This window comes from Hemiscyllium ocellatum, chromosome 14, assembly GCF_020745735.1.
Source record: "Hemiscyllium ocellatum isolate sHemOce1 chromosome 14, sHemOce1.pat.X.cur, whole genome shotgun sequence".
In the NCBI taxonomy this organism is placed as follows: Eukaryota; Metazoa; Chordata; class Chondrichthyes; order Orectolobiformes; family Hemiscylliidae; genus Hemiscyllium; species Hemiscyllium ocellatum.
In genome coordinates this window covers 46,621,579-46,639,312 of record NC_083414.1, presented here as the reverse complement: position 1 = coordinate 46,639,312, position 17,734 = coordinate 46,621,579, and the positions used below count along the sequence as shown (strand labels likewise).

The 17,734-nt window shown below is 38.9% G+C and overlaps 1 protein-coding gene across 2 annotated transcripts; it reads left to right on the top strand.

The window, feature by feature from the left end:
- The first annotated feature begins 642 nt into the window (after positions 1-642).
- On the top strand, positions 643-11,197 carry lmod3 (leiomodin 3 (fetal)). Of its 2 annotated transcripts, none has more exons than XM_060835210.1 (3): positions 643-1,096; positions 2,006-3,427; positions 10,959-11,197. In XM_060835210.1, exons 1-3 carry the CDS (start codon positions 803-805, stop codon positions 10,983-10,985), a joined length of 1,743 nt encoding a protein of 580 aa, XP_060691193.1. In that variant the 5' UTR covers positions 643-802; the 3' UTR covers positions 10,986-11,197. The 2 variants fall into 2 exon arrangements, with proteins under 2 accessions (XP_060691193.1, XP_060691192.1); XM_060835209.1 differs by having other exon boundaries at positions 2,003-3,427.
- Positions 11,198-17,734: the final 6,537 nt, after the last annotated feature.

The following is a 17,734-nucleotide window of genomic DNA, read 5'->3' as shown; positions in this document are numbered from 1 at the left end:
GTTTCTATATGAATCATGCCTATTTTTCTTTGATAAAGTCTTCAAACAATCTTTGAATTCCTGCAGGCACATGTGCACGTATCCCGTTTTGAAAATAGCCACCACATGACCCCTTCGGTTACTATAAACTGTGGGCTTAATGCATTCCTCTCTCCGTTTCCCCATTCAGACAATCCCTTTGGCTATTCCTGTTATTTTTGCATCTCACGGGGGTTTCAGAACTTTTCATGAAGTTGCAGGGCTGCAGCGTTTTGCGCCAATTAACGTGGCTGGGAAGAAAATGTTGGGGAGACTCTGGAAACTCAGAGGGGTAACTTCAAATTCAGGAGCCAAGTCAAATTCCAACGAGGTCAATAACCACAGCACTTCTGTCGTCACATCCCTCCCCAGCGAAGAGTTAATGATCCCAATAAAAATCGGAATGAACATGTTCCCCCAACTCCACTATTAACACATACAGAAATACTAATATTTACATCGTAAATGCTTTGCCCTAATCAGTTTGAGATTAGGCTGCCAAGCGAATGTTCTCGAAAACCTTCTGTGACCTGGAGTGAAAGGGGCCCAGCTGGAGTGAAATGTCAGGGTGACTCCTGCAGCTGACAGAAGCTGCTGAAAAAAAAACAGTGCAGAGTCCAGGACTATTTTGGCAGAGAGTTGTGCTTAATATAGACCGCAGGCAGCTCGGCAGCACTGCTGCGTGCTGAGTTCTGGACATTTGCTCCGGGAAGACCGAGGGACAGGAAGTCTCCAGCTGAAGTCCCAACTTTTCCCAGCGATCTTCTTCCAGAAGGCACCGACCATGTCTGACTGCAGCCAGGAACAGGACGACAAAGAGCCCAACAGCGGGGAGCTGGATGAGGATGAAATCCTGGCAACTCTGTCTCCCGAAGAATTGAAGGAACTGCAAAACGAGATGGAAGTTCTGGACCCTGACCCGCTTGTGCCCTTAGGGCAGAGGCAGAGGGATCACACAGAGAAAGCTCCCACTGGCTCCTTCGATCACAGATCCCTGATTGACTACTTGTACTGGGAGAAGGAGTCCAGCCGTTTGCTGGAGGAGGAAAGGATCCCGGTCATTCTGCTGAACAGCGAGGTGAGTGTGTGCTGAAGAGTAGCTGGAGGAACAAGAAAGCAGAGTGATACTGCCTCAGTGAAACCCGTTGTAACCCCGTACAGAAACAGCCATGAAACCCACATAACAGTTTTCCTAGAATATCCAAAGATATTGCTTCCACTCTCACAATATCCACTGTACCTGAGATATTGCAACTCCAACATATAAACTGGACCTTATTCCTTCTAGTTTGGCACTGGGTTTCAGTAACTGCCCAGCTTCCCACCAGCATTGAGGTGGCGTGGTGGCTCAGTGGTTAACATTGCTGCCTCACTGTGCCAGGGACCTGGGTTTGATTCCAGCTGTTGTGACTGTTCGTGTGGAGTTTGCACATTTTCCCCATGTCTGCGTGGATTTCGTCTGGGAGCTCCAGTTTCCTCCCACAGGCTAAAGATATGCAGATTAGGTGGGTTGGCTATGCTGAATTGCCCATAGTGTGCAGGCTAGGTGGATTAGTCATGGGAAATGCAGGGATAGGGTCTGGTTAGGATGCTGTTCAGAGGGTTGGTGTGGACTCGATAGGCTGAATGGCCTGCTCACACATTGTAGGGATTCTATATGGAATCTTACCCTGCATTTGGATACAGCCAGTTGTACATGTAGAAAATTAACAAATTCACTTGAATATGGGCGAAATAGACTGTGATACATTCATTCATTTCCTGGCTGGGAGTTAAATTTGTACTGTACTGAAATGAAACAGTGGAAATCTTAAAAATGGCTTTGAAGAATTTCTAATTGAATGATTCTGATTTTTATGAGAAAATTTTGTATAGTAAGAGTGGTGTTTATAACATTTGTGCTTGAACTTTATTAGAATTATGAAACTGTACATTGCCGAAAACAAAAAAATGACACAAAACTGAAAGTCTGTCTTTCCAACAGCAGACTGTAGAAGGAAGAACTGAAGAAGCACCAGCTGAAAAGGAGTGTGAAGGAGAGAAGAGTAAAAGTGAAAGAGACAGAGATAAAGAAGAAGAAAGTACCAAACATCTGAATGGAAATGGTCAGCGGATTCAGCAAGATAATAAACTGGAGAACAAAGAAATCAAATACAAATCAGAGAAAGAGAAAGAGACATTGGAGATGATGAAGGCACAGCAAGCCAAAGATCTGCCAGTGATTGAACCTGAACCTCAAACCGAAGACAATGGCAGTAACCAGCTGGAGGGATCGGGGAAGTCCATTCCGGATCAACCTAATGACCAGCCGAAGATTGAAGACCCCATTCTCTTGTGCAATAAGACAGAGGCTCGTTCCTCCACTGAAGAACAGGTTGAATGCAATAACAATAAAAAAGGCAGCGAAGAAGAAATTTCTACACCACCCAAAGAAAGCCAAGAAAATGCTGAGGTGAAACCAAGAAAAGGAAAGGTAGGAAAGAAGGTAGGACTGGACAGTAGTTTCCTCAAACTGACTGCAAGGCCTTCGGGAAACCCAACGCTCTTGGATGAGTCATTGGCAGATATTCGCAATAACAAACCTGACCTTAAAGAGGTCAACCTGAACAATGTGGAAAACATCCCAAAAGATATGCTGAAAAGCTTTGTGGAAGCTTTGAAGAAGAACAAACATGTCACTTCATTCAGCATCACAAATACAGGCGCTGATGATGAAATCGCCTTTGCCATAGCCAACATGCTAAGAGAGAACAAAAAAATTGTTACCCTCAATATTGAATCCAATTTCATCACAGGAAAAGGCATTGTGGCTATCATGAGGTGCTTACAGTTCAATGAGATTCTTACTGAGTTGAGGTTTCACAACCAGAGACATATGTTGGGTCATCATGCTGAGATGGAGATTGCCAGACTTCTCAAAGCCAACACCACCCTCCTGAAGTTGGGTTATCACTTTGAGCTGCCAGGGCCCAGAATGGTGGTCACCAACTTGCTAAGTCGCAATCTAGATCAACAGAGACAACGGAGGTTGGAGCAGCAGAGAAACCAGGTTATGCAGGAACAAGAATTGATGATGAATGCCTGTCAAAAAATTAACCCAAGCCTGCTGGAGATGGTGGATGGATATGTGCCCAATCACTCCACCCTCTGTGAAGAACCTCCCCTTCCACCAAATATCTGTTACAATCGTCCAAAGAAAATTGTTCGAGTACAGCTCAGAAAAATTCCCAAAAAACAAAGTAAAATTAAAATTTGTACTACAGACGGGAATGACAAACCAAACCTGAAGGCAATGTTAAAGTCACTAAAGCCAGTTCCCAGGACTCGACAAGCTCCTTTAGTTGAAAATACCCCTCGAGATCTGTTGTTAAATGATATTCGTCAGAGCAACGTGGCTTATTTAAAACCTGTGAGTAGTGTTTCCATACATTCCCAGTGGTGTTTTATAACTTCTTTCTAATCAACGCCATTCATCTGGCTATAAGTCATAACTGGTATCAATTTTCCTTGCGTAATTAAGATTTTAATAGGTTAAGAGCAAACTCATTTGCAAACTTTTTTTTAAAGTCAAACATTCAACCTTAGGAATGATAAAACAAAATGCAACAGATGCTGGAAATTGGAAACAAAAGGTTAAATAAACCCTGGAAAAACTCAACAAATCAAGCATCTTTGTAAAGAAAGGAAAATGTCCAATTTTTCTGGCATGGCTCTTTTTTAGAACTTAAAGATTTGACAGATGATTGCTTAGTTCCACCTTTTATTTTGGGATTTGTTAAATATTATTTTATCCAATCCAACTCATATCCTTCTCCAATCCCTCCAAAAAAACTAAAATAGTCTTTATGTAGTTTAGGCACCATGCAATCTTCCATCACTATACTGCTTTGTAATCATGCCAAGTTATCCATGAACCTCTACTTAAACTCTCAGGTATCCATTATTTTCTACTTAAAGATGTAGTCATACATTCCAATTTTCTTCACTATTCAGAAAATTCCTCAGAACTCAGTGCTTCACTATGGTTATATGTTCTATCCCACTCATAATGCAATGTAAGTATTGTTTCAATGTTTCATGTTGAATATCTTCAGTTTCACATAAACACAAGTTTTATGTGAGAATTAATATTTTGCCTCACCTCAATCGTCCCTATTTTATGCCACTGTGAGAGAACAAAAAGCTACAATACTGAAATACACTGTGTCATTGATGATTGTGTTTAATATGAATTTTCTTATAGTTTAAAAATGTCACTGACAATAACGGGAACTAATTTTTAAATGTGCATCAACTGCAAACACTCTTGTTCCATGGGGTAACGTTTTACACATTCAAAAATGAACTCTTCTTCCAAAATGCAAACCTTTTGTTTCATCCAAAAATCACAAACTAAAACAAAATTCATTTGCAAGCAGAACGTTAGACTATGTGTGAAAATTCTCAGACCACATGCTGCTACTTACCTCATGACAGCTAATGTATTGCAAAATAATTGTATAGAGGCTGCCATTTTTAGTCTATTTAACTTAGTGCTATGTGCCTGCATTTTTCCAATTAATGCATGTGAGATATTGACAAGACCTTGTAAAGTTTATTAAAGTCTCAATAAGCTCTTCTAACATTCTCTAAGTCATTATTGTTATACAATACTACTGCCTCATGAGCATCATGCCTAAATATAACCATTGTACTCATAAAAAGACAAGTCTCAGTGAAAAGGGACATTGTCCACTGAATTATGAAGACAACTTAGGGGTGGAGTTTTGCTCAATTATAATCTAATTTTAGGTATTGTAAAAATGTTTACATACTTATCAATAACTCTTAGTTGCCCTATTAATGTGTTGCATTGAAATTGTCTGATGGGAATGATATAAAAAGCCTATTCGTGATAATTATGTAGCTTTGTTTTAGCAATAGTAGAATGGGAAGATTTAACATCTGTTCTTATTTATGATGTTTCTGAAATCATACTCCATAATATCATAAGAAAACATACTCCATAAGAAACGTTCCACAGAAAACATTCATTCCTAAACTTGAAATTCTTTCCTAAACTTTTGAATATGTTTCCTTAAGTAAATGAACGGCTTAAAAATTATTACGGTGAAATGGCAATTTAGCAGGACACCATTTTCTTAATTGGAGAATATTCTGTTTTCATTGGGTAATAAGATGGTGATATTAGCACCTAAGCTTATTTTAATCTTTTAGGACTATTCCTTCTCCACTTCCTCCTGTCTGGAAGAGATTAATTCATGCTAGGGTGAGACTTGATGGACCTGAGATTATTTTAGCATCCTTCTTTTCAAAAGCCGGATTAGATTCCTATGTGTGCTTGCAAACCTCCAATACCTAGTTAGAGTGGGCCTCCTTAATCTCTGCACAGTAAAATTTCAGTAGTTCAGCTCATTTTTAGCTTCAACACAATTTAATATCCATTGAAGTATACCACATGGTCATAACCACAGGAGAACAGTGGCCGATTCTAAGCTTGTACTCTTCCCCTGGTTGGGATAAGTGATCAAAAATCAAACCCAGGACATTGAGGTTCTTAAAGCTCAGCATGAGCATAAGGTGCAATGGGGTTGATTAGCTCAGCTGGCATGATGGCTAGCCTGTCATACAGGCTGATACTAATAGTACAGGTTTAATCCCTGTGTGAGTGAGGCTACCGTGAAGGATGTCAACTTCTCGCCTTGTCTAATTTATGGTGGCATTCAGGTTAAACAATCACCAGTTTTCTCTTTCTAATGATAGAGTAGCCCTGTCGTCTGGTATGACTCTGGCAACTTTACCTTTTAAATTGCAGTAAGTAGCTTGGAATTTAAATCTGTGCTCATGATCCTAAATACTCCTTGCTGGTGATACAGTAATATATAGGTACCATATTGCTATTCACAATACGGTCTGTTCCACATTAAGGGATCATACACAAACTGGGTGACTACTTTCAGACACAACTCTATTCAGTTCACAGTCATGATCTTGAGCTTCTAATAATTGCCATTTTAATTCTCACGCTGGCGTCTCTGTGCTCAGCTTCATGCAGTGTTCCAATGAAGCTCAAAGTAGTTAAAAGATCTGAATATCATTTTTCTAATTAGACACTTTATAACCTTCTGGACTCAACATTAAGTTTGCCATCTTCAGAAAATAAGTTCTGCCTACATTTTGTTTATTTATTCATTCTAAAACAATGGATTCTTTGCTTCTCCTACTACCTCTTCCTTTGGGCATGCATCAGCATCTCTTTTGTGATCGAATTTCTCATTTCCTCCATCCAAGAACAAACCTTCTCTTTTGTTCTTCTTTTCATCCCCCCTTTCACTTGCTTAAAACCTATACCAATATTCTTGACACCCACTAGTCAGTCACCAGGATCATTTTAGGCATATGCTTTTAGCCCAGAAAGCAGACTCACTTGCAGCTCCTGACAAAAACACTGGCAATTAAAATTCTCTTTGCTGAATAATTATTTTTCCACAACCAGGGAGGATCTGCCAGCCCTTAGAGCTGTGTCTGTATTTGTACCAAATATAATCTCAACCAGTGTGTTAAACAATTCAGACCAGTTTAAAAACTGCTTTTTCCTCCATGTTTTGTGTGTCCAATACTTTTGTAACCTATTTGGAGATAATTTTATTTGGAGTAATGAACTGAGATCAATCCTGTTTGTGCAGCCTGGTCCTGGTAATAATCTTTGAGCTGAATTTATTCCTTGTACTGGCGCTTTGAAAACATATTCAGGAAAATTCACAACTGTTAAATCTTCTGGCAATGCAGTGTTTAATAATTACAAACCCTTAGTATAGAATTTCACTATGTTATGAAATAGAGTGATTAATTGCAAAACATCGTTAATAATAATAGCTAAATGCTTTTGAAGAAGCTAACAAATTTCTTAAATAGTGTAAAAAAAGTTATTGACTGCATTAGCACATGTGAGGGAAGTGCTCCTCCTGGTGTTGCAATATCACAAGCACACCCAAAGACCCAATACATTTGCAACTTTACCCATTTATGACCTGAAACTTTAACTCCATTTCTGTCTCCACAGATGCTATCTGATCTGCTTTATTTTTTATAACTATTTACAAAAGTTGTCTTTCACAGATCTGTTAGTTTATTTTTCTGGCACTTGTAGTATACCTGAATTTTCAGAAGGTATTTGATATCTGCCACTAATGGAATTGGGAGTTTTATATTTACATGGTTTTGGAGATTGAAAATAGAGAGCAGGAATAAACGGGCCATTTTTAGGTTGGCAGGTTGTAACTAATGGAGTGACACAAGGATCACTTACTTAAAATTTACATTGATGACAGCACCAAGTTTAATATTACCATGTTGCAGAAAATACAATGTGAGGTGGGTTAATAAGCAATGAGGAGGCAGGAAAGAGGCAGGAGAGAGATAAAAATCAGATAAGTGACTGGACAAGTAATTGGCCAATGGAATATATTGTGGGGTAATGGAAGATTACCATTTATTAGGAAAATAGAAAATAAGAATTTTTTTTTAAAGTGAATAATGAGTAAATTGATTAGGGCAGAATGGTGGCCATGATCTGTATGGACTTCAGTAAGGTATTCAACAAGGTTCCTCATGGTAGACTAGTTAGCAAGGTTAGATCACATGGAATACAGGGAGAACTGGCCATTTGGATACAGAATTGGCTCAAAGTAGAATACAGAGGGTGCTGGTGGAGGGTTGCTTTTCAGACTGGAGGCCTATGACCAGTGGTGTGCCATAAGGATCAATACTGGGTCCGCTGCTTTTCATCATTTATATAAATGATTTGGATGTGAACATAGGAGGTATAGTTAGTAAGTGGTGACACCAAAATTGGAGGTGTAGTGGACAGCGAAGAAGGTTACCTCAATACAACGGGATCTTGACCAGATGGGTCAATGGGCTGATGGGTGGCAGATGGAGTTTAATTTCGATAAATGTGAGGTGCTGCATTTTGGAAAAGTAAATTAAGGCAGAAGTTATACACTTCGTTGTAAAGTCCTGGGAGTGTTGCGGAACAAAGTGACCTTGAAGTGCAGGTTCATAGTTTCTTGAAAGTGGTGATTCAGGTAGATAGGATCGGTGTTTGGAGTAATGAACTGAGATCAATCCTGTTTGTGCAGCCTGATCCTGGTAATAATCTTTGAGCTGAATTTATTCCTTGTACTGGCATTATGAAAACATATTCAGGAAAATTTACAACTGTTAAATCTTGTGGCAACGTAGTGTTTAATAATTACAAATCCTTAGCATAGAATTTCACTATGTTATGAATTAGAGTGATTAATTGCAATTCATTAATTGCAAAGCATGGATAGGCTTTCCTTTATTGGTAAGAGCAGCGAGTAAAGGAGTTGGGAGGTCATGTTGCGACTGTACAGGACAGTGGTTAGGCCCTTTTGGAATACTGTGTCCAATTTGGCCTCCCACAAATTGGAAGGATGTTGTGAAACTTGAAAGGTTCAGAAAAGATTTACAAGGGTGTTGCCAGGATTGGAGTGTTTGAGGTATCAGGAGAGGTTGAATCGGCTGGAGATATTTTCCTGGAGCGCCAGAAGCTGAGCGGTGACCTTATAGAGGTTTAGAAAATCATGAGGGGCATGGAGAAGTAAATAGACAAGGTATTTTCGTTGGCATGGGGGAGTCCTGAATTAGAGAGCATAGGTTTAGGGTGAGATGAGAAAAATTTAAAAGAGACCTAAGGGGCAACTTTTTCACACAGACCGTGATACATGTATAGAATGAGCTGCCAGAGGAAGTAGTGAAGGCTGGGACAATTACGGCATTTAAAATGCATCCAAATGGGTATATGAATAGGAAGGGTTGAACAGGATATGGGCGAAGTATAGGCAAATAGGACTAAATTAGTTCAGGATTTGTGGTCAGCATGGACGAGTTGGACCATAGGGTCTATTTGCATGTCTATGGCTCTGTGACTCTAACTGTTGGCATTCAAAGGGATTTGTGCATTCATGTACACAGTCACAGAAAGGTAACATGCAGCTATGTACGTGATCTGGGAGGCAAAAGGTTTGTTTGCCTTTTGACAAAAAATTTAAAGTGTAAGGGTAAAGAAGTCTTGCTATAATAATATGGGCCTTACTGCACTATTGGAATACCACATAAAACTGTGTTTTTACTGGAAGAAAGATGTACTTTTGTTCGAAGGGACTGTGGCAAAACTTCCATGGAACATTTTCTGGGATGAGATGAATGTTCTGTAAGAAGAAATTGGATAGAATGATCCTCCTGGTACATCCTCTAGCATTTGGAAGAAGAGAAAAGGTTTAATTGTAACACAGAAAATTCTCAGAGATTTCAAAGGGGAGATGCAAAGTTAGGACTTATTTTGATTGAAAACAACGATCTCAGTATAATATGTTGGCCATTCAAGATGAGATGAGGGCAAGTTTTGTTTTCACTCAGAGGAATGCGAATCTCAGGAATACTCTACTGCAGTGAGGTACGGATACTCAGGGGTGGAATATATTCATCATTAATAAATCCATGCTTGTTTTCCTGTATTAATCCACGCTTATTCAAATGCTGTTCATTTTTTCTAAAAGCTTTCCCACCACCAACATTAAACCGACTGACATGTAGTTGCCAGGTTTACCTTTCTCCTCTTATTTTGTATGTAACATTTCCAGTGCCCAGCACGCTCACACGATCTTGTGTCTAACGAGGATTGTGATCAGCACTTCCACAATTTCTACTCTTAGTATCCTCAGCAAGCTGGGATGCTTTCCATCTGGGCAGGGTGACCCATCTACTTTGTGTACTGTCTGTCTTTCTAGGGCTTCTTTGTCTTTTTTTAAAGCTCTTCCAGTGACCTATCAGCCCAATTAGCTTCAAATAGATTTTGGACAGAGTTTTTTTATATTTTCTTTACTGCAGTAATGAAGAAAGTTAATGCTGATGTCTTTTGCCACATGTAAGTATTATCTTGTAAAGTTGAGAATTAGAAATTACTGGCAGTGTTTATCACATTCAAATGACACTTCCCTACTTTAATAATTGTGTTAACTCACTTAAATATAGTATCTCAGCAAAGTCAGAAAAACAGCAAAAATATGAATAATGTTATATATATATATATATATATATATTATATATAATCTATGGGAGACATTGTGCCTATTTTCTATGTCAACTTAACTTTGAACAAAAACATAAGATACCTTCCACTCTTGCTTGTACACATAATTCATTGGCAAATTTACTCAAGTATTTTGGACACAAAGCTTTGAACAACTAACTGAAACATTTCAAACATCAACTAATGACATGTAATAGCCAACTCACCAAGGAATTGCTCTAACTATGATGTTACTTAGTTTGGGAATTATAACAGCCCTGTGCTTCGATATAGTCAGAGTGTGAAATGTATTACCAGGTAATACTTAAAAATAATGATCCTGAAGGTGTTGACTCATAATTGAGATACTCAGCAGCCCTTACTCTCTCGCATATACAAACTTCAGGATTAGAGAAGCAGGAGAAAATATCTATTTTTCTTTTGCATTCTTGCTCTTTTTAAAGTTTGAAACAAAACAGAGACAATCATAAATTGTGAGACAGCATAATCATTTCTGACAATTATAGTTAACATTCCTTCTTTAATTATCACCACCCAAAACAAATTAGCTGGTCTCTCAACTGGATTGCTGTCAGTTGAATGTTTCTGTGTACACATAACGTGTTGCATTTACTTAGAGAACACTAACCGTACTTAAATATTATTCCTTGGGTGATGTAAAGCATTCTGGAATTTTGCAAGGTTCTGAACATGCACTATGCAAATAAATGCTATTGCTTTAAGGAAACATGCTGCCTGTAACAAAGTAGCCTGTGCAATTATTTCATAATTCTGTTAGGATAAATGCTTAAATTCATAGTTTTCTCCTTATGTTGTTTTATAGGTTCCACTTCCAAAGCTGTTGAGTTGAGCCAGTATGCCAGCAGCTTGGCTAAAATTTTAGAGCTGTGCAACAATAGGGATGGAGTGTCACAATCAAACATGGACAGTTTCCTACTGTTTGCATTTCTGTGTGGGAACAATTAAGAACAGTTTAAAGGTTTTTGCATTATACAAATTATGTGTACTAAAAGCCTATTGTCTTAGAAAAGTATTTATTCACTTTGATTTGTATCTTTGAATCTGGAATGTATAATAAAATAAAAAAAATGATTGAAACATTAGTTTCACATTTATCTCCCAGTTTATTGCATTTTTTCAACTATTCTTCTTTAGTATTAGTGAGCTCACTACAAATGAAGGCCACATTGACCAGTAACATTCCATTTCACACCTGTTATTTGAATTTCTAACAAGATTATTGTTTAATGTAGTTGTCAAAGAATTACTACAATTTATCAGTGAAAGTTAAGTTTTCTTTGGTAGAACCCCAGTCCAGATATTTATTCTCATATCTTTTCACCGTTCATATAAACCATATCTTTTCAAAAATCTGACACATGCAAAAACATTTCAAGAAGTTTTTTTTTCTGATCACTGATATTAAGCTTTTGCTATTTAGATAAATGGGAATGTCTTACACCTAAGGTAAGCCTTGCAGAATTTGTTTCCTGGTGCAGAGAGTTGAAAAGAACATTAAGAGTTCTGTTATATTACAGGTACCACATCAGAACCAAGTTACTCAGCCTGTTAGCATCATAGCTGCAAATGTGTTGCTGGTCAAAGCACAGCAGGCCAGGCAGCATCTCAGGAATAGAGAATTCGACGTTTCGAGCATAAGCCCTTCATCAGGAATAAGAGAGAGAGCCAAGCAGGCTAAGATAAAAGGTAGGGAGGAGGGACTAGGGGGAGGGGCGATGGAGGTGGGATAGGTGGAAGGAGGTCAAGGTGAGGGTGATAGGCCGGAGTGGGGTGGGGGCGGAGAGGTCAGGAAGAGGATTGCAGGTTAGGAGGGCGGTGCTGAGTTGAGGGAACCGACTGAGACAAGGTGGGGGGAGGGGAAATGAGGAAACTGGAGAAATCTGAGTTCATACCTTGTGGTTGGAGGGTTCCCAGGCGGAAGATGAGGCGCTCCTCCTCCAGCCGTCGTGTTGTTGTGTTCTGCCGGTGGAGGAGTCCAAGGACCTGCATGTCCTCGGTGGAGTGGGAGGGAGAGTTAAAGTGTTGAGCCACGGGGTGATTGGGTTGGTTGGTTCGGGCGGCCCGGAGGTGTTCTCTGAAGCGTTCCGCAAGTAAGCGGCCTGTCTCACCAATATAGAGGAGGCCACATCGGGTGCAGCGGATGCAATAGATGATGTGTGTGGAGGTACAGGTGAACTTGTGGCGGATATGGAAGGATCCCTTGGGGCCTTGGAGGGAAGTGAGTGTGGAGGTGTGGGCGCAAGTTTTACATTTCCTGCGGTTGCAGGGGAAGGTGCCGGGGGTGGAGGTTGGGTTGGTGGGGGGTGTGGATCTGACGAGGGAGTCACGAAGGGAGTGGTCCTTGCGGAACGCTGATAGGGGAGGGGAGAAATATATCCTTGGTGGTGGGGTCCGTTTGGAGGTGGCGGAAATGGCGGCGGATGATACGTTGTATGCGGAGGTTGGTGGGGTGGTAGGTGAGAACCAGTGGGGTTCTGTCTTGGTGGCGGTTGGAGGAGCGGGGCTCAAGGGCGGAGGAGCGGGAAGTGGAGGAGATGCGGTGGAGGGCATCGTCAATCACGTCTGGGGGGAATCTGCGGTCCTTGAAGAAGGAGGCCATCTGGGCTGTGCGGTGTTGGAATTGGTCCTCCTGGGAGCAGATGCGGCGGAGACGAAGGAATTGGGAATATGGGATGGCGTTTTTACAGGGGGCAGGGTGGGAGGAGGTGTAGTCCAGGTAGCTGTGGGAGTCAGTCGGTTTATAATAGATGTCTGTGTTGAGTCGGTCGCCCGAGATAGAAATGGAAAGGTCTAGGAAGGGGAGGGAGGAGTCTGAGACAGTCCAGGTGAATTTCAGGTCGGGATGGAAGGTGTTAGTAAAGTTGATGAACTGTTCAACCTCCTCATGGGAGCACGAGGCAGCGCCGATACAGTCATCGATGTAGCGGAGGAAAAGGTGGGGGGTGGTCATCGATGTAGCGGAGGAAAAGGTGGGGGGTGGTCATCGATGTAGCGGAGGAAAAGGTGGGGGGTGGTCATCGATGTAGCGGAGGAAAAGGTGGGGGGTGGTTACTGTTAGCATCATACCCCATTCAATGATAAATTTTGCTCTGCTTATTAGTTACATCTATTATTAGAAGGGACAGATGCATGGACTGTGTTAACATAACAAATATTGAAAATATTGACTTTGTTTTGACCTGGAATAAATATTTTTAATTAATGTATTCAAAAATGTTATTACACACTTCTGATGAAGATGGGACTTAAATCCAGCCCTCCTGACTCAAACACATGGGCACTAGCACTGTGCCACAAGAGTCCTAGTGACCTGCAGTTATATATGGTATTTTAAAGTATGATCTATGAATGATCTAACATCTCCAGGCTTCAGTGAGTTCATTATTTCAACATGATAAATTCCATTTTGAATAACAATGTGGGCACTAATTTAAAGTCAACAACATGGCGCTGAAGTAATAACTTGTTGATCTTAATCACATCAAGAAAAAGTGACGGTTTCCTTTCAACAACATAACATTTTATAAACCCAGTTTTAAAACTAAATAATTTATAAATTAATTGTTTCTTAAAATTTTGCCTAAAGGTCAAATGTTCAATTTGCTATTTTTACATAGATTGTTTTCAAGTGTGTGTTGAAAATATCAGACTTTCTAAAATCTGAATTCCAGTTCATTTAATTAATTAAAACAATTTTTATGTTAAAAGTATATCTATAGTCTAGCATATAAGGAGTTACAGTTGCTTTACAGTGTTTCTGATGTGTGCTCAGATTACCAGGTCGATTGAATTCAACTTCATAACTTGGAACCTTGGAAGTATCCAAATTTTGAGCAAATTGTAAACAAAAGCAAAGAGCAGAAAGGACAGGTAGCTCTTTTCCAAAAATGGCCTAAGATCATAATTTACTAGGCAGGCCAACTAACTGATGGTCTACCTGATTTGAGACCTTTCCAAAGTTCCCTCCATTTCAATTGTATGGGAATCAATGCAAACACAAAATGGATGTTGGGACAGTCTTCTGTGGCTAGTCTCATACATTCCATGACACAGATTGGATAGATTCAAATCCTAACCAGCTTTCTCAAAATTGCAAGCTGTATGATATAATTGCTCTGCAGAAATGGTAGACATTAACTAAAATAGTTGGGATACATGAACTAAAAGCAACAATCATTTAAAATGTTAATACAAAAAAACTAGTTAAAACTGAGCAAGATTAATAAAGAGAAGTTAAGATATATACATAAAAGAAATGTGACACAAATATGGAAAACTATTCAGGACAACACCTAAACAGCTTTAAGATCCAACAAATATTTTTGAGTATTGCTTGGATATTGCAACAAGTTGGGAGTGACAAAGTTAATATGAATCAAAATGAACAGACTAGTTGAACTTGATGGATTTTTATTAAAAACAGAAAAAAGTTGTGGTAATTAAAATTTAGTACTTGCATTTTTAAATTATAACATTGCTTGGGAGATAAGAGATGGAAAGGTGTGTCAAGATTTAAATCCCATAATTGTGCATATCTCAGAATATACAAGTACCATGGGTTCAACATCTTAATTAGATGCTATTTAAGTCTTTCATTTACATAATAGCTTTCACAACCTCAGGATATTCCAAAGTGCTTCACAACCAAGTAAATAGTTTGGAAAAGTAATTGCTGAAGTAAGTACAGGAAATAGAATGAATTGTGCAAGAAACTACCATTTCATGAAGATAAAAATACTAGATAAATCCAAGTACTTGAAACTTTTAACAAAATAAAAAGCCTCTGGAAATAATATAAAAGAAAAATTGAGCACATATTCTCATTTTCTCAATAAATGTCAGGCTAATCAACCTATAGTTTCTTGCTTTCTATCTCCCTTGCTTCTTGAAAAGAGAACCTGGTGACTAACCTGCCTTTAGTTTCATTAGTTTGTCAAATAATTTGTCTTTCATGATAGAGACGTCTACAAGATCTTGCCTCCCATTAAAACTTGCTTATTTGTTATCTTTAAGATATTTATAGTATCATCCACCATGAAAACAAATGAAAGACATTGGTTCAAAATTTTTGCCATTTCCCTGTTCTTTATTATTATTACCCAGTTGCATTCTCCAAAGGCTCAGCATCTAGTTACCATATTTAAATTACTTATTGGGGCTCTGTGAATAAGTAGCATGTTCTTCAGATAAAGGGTACCTGGTAAACGTACTTATATTTGCAGAACATATTTGATAATGTTCTACAATAAATGTCACTGCTGAAAATAAGAGATCATTGTGTGGGGGTGGTTTATTGGCATTGATAAAAGATTCGTCAATGCTTTAACATTTATTTCAAATGACTTAGATGAAGGAACCAAACATATAGTTGCTAAATTGGGTGCCTCAAAGTTAGGTAAGAACATAAGTTGTAAAAAGGACATCAGGAGACTACAAGGCACATCAATAGGTTAAGCAAATAGCCAATGACCTGGCAAGTTGAGTACATGACAGGAAATTGTGAAGTAATCTATTTCAGAGGAAGGATTTTTACAAATTATGTAGATCATGGAGCGCCTGGGTCTCAGTATCCGAGTACATGGATCACCAATGATTACGATTTAGGTCGAGAGAGTATTAAAAAACTCAAAACATTATAATTTATTACAAAGAGAACTGAATACAAAACAAAGAAACTTATGATTCAGGTTTACAGGGTTTTGAGACCATATCTTGACAACGGACGAAGAAAGGAACTAAATGCATTTAGTTCACTTCAGAGAACATTTAGCAGACTAAAATCTGGAATGTATGTATTAAGTTAGGAGGAAAGGAGAGATAGCTAGGCTTGTGTCCACTGGTTAAAATTCACACAACACCAGGTTACAGTCCAACAGGTTTAATGGGAAGCACATTAGCTTTCGGAGCATCACTCCATCAGATGACTATCACCTGATGAAGGAGCGTCGCTCAGAAAGCTAGTGTGCTTTCCAATTAAATCTGTTGGACTATAACCTGGTGTTGTGTGACTTTTAAACTTTGTACAGCCCAGTCCAACACCAGCATCTCCAAATCATGTATCCACTGGGAGTTAAGAAGGGCATACTAGAGTTAGAAGGGCAAAACGTAACTTGATTGAAACACACAAGTTCCTGAAGAGTCTTGACAGGTGGACCTAGAAAAGATAGTTGTTCTTATGGAAGAGCCTGGAATTCAGAGTCACTTTAAAATTAAGGGATCACCTATTTAAGGCTGAATAGAAATATTTTCCTCACAGATGGTCAAGAGTCTTTGGGACTCAGTTCTTAAGGCAAAGATAAATAGGTTCTTGATAAGCAGGGGTGGACAGGGTTGAAAGGTTGTTGAAATTTTTTTATATATTTCAAAAACGTACTTTGAGTGTGGTGGGAATGTCAAGTTAAATCAACTATTATCTTATTGAACGGCTAAGCAGGTTCAAAGAGCCACATGGCCTACCTTTATGATAGTTACCATTATTAGAACAGTACAAATAAAAAAAAAGGAATGCTCAAGATCAGAATGATGTCAGTGCAGATAGAGTTGTGGAACTGGAGTGTGTTAAAGGAGCAGTTAAGCCCATGGCAATTTTTTTTTTAAAAAGTGAGAATTTTAAAACTGAAATATTGCTTGACTAAGAACCAACATAAAGACTTTAAGACCCTGATGCAATTTCACACTGATATTCTCACTAGGCATAAAGAGCAAAGTGGAGGAGTTATAATTCAGAGGGAGAAACAAATGGAAAGGGCTTTTGTCATAAAGTGGTAGTATCTCTACCTCTCAGATAGGAGACCTGGGTCCAAGTCCCACATGCTCTAGAAATGTGCAATAACATCTTTGATCGGGTTGATTTGAAAACATGTGAAGTAATTCACTAGCATTGTGCATTATTTATGGAATAGGCTTCCAATAACAGAAGCTAACAATGATCTGCCAAACATCTGAATACCCATACATCATAGTACTGAGTCTGAATGTGTGAAAAAAATATCTATTAAAAAGACCAAGCCTAAAGTTAACACCTGGTCTTGTTTTCTCTTGAGCAGTCTATCGTGAATCCAAACTCATGCAAGTGGTCATAAAAATCACACTAATGAAAAGCACAAGGTCAGTAGTTGAACAGGAATTTGTGCAAGTAAGGACAGGGGTGGTAGAGCTTTGAATGAGCTCAAAACAGAATGTGGAGTTAGATGGAATACTAAAGGCAAGAGTAAATCTTTCAGTAAAAGGTGAAGTCAGGTAATGTTTTCAAGAAGGGAAAATAGGCAGTGCTAATAAGGAAGTAGTATAGGTCGTTCTGGTATAATACACATTTTGTCAATTCGAATTGGCTATGACACAACTGATGAGTTGCGGACTCTACTTAGATAATGTGAACTTCCTACTGAATGGGTTTAGTGTTTTTTATATAGCAGTTTCTAGTGTGCAAGGTTGCAGAAACAGAGTCATGTAATGTACATGAATGCATTGTACATAATTTTAAAGCTGGCAATACACTATCTTAAAGTGCATGGACATTTACAGTTAGAAGTCATCCAATCTTGCCATAACAATTGGGATACTCGCATTAAAAACAGC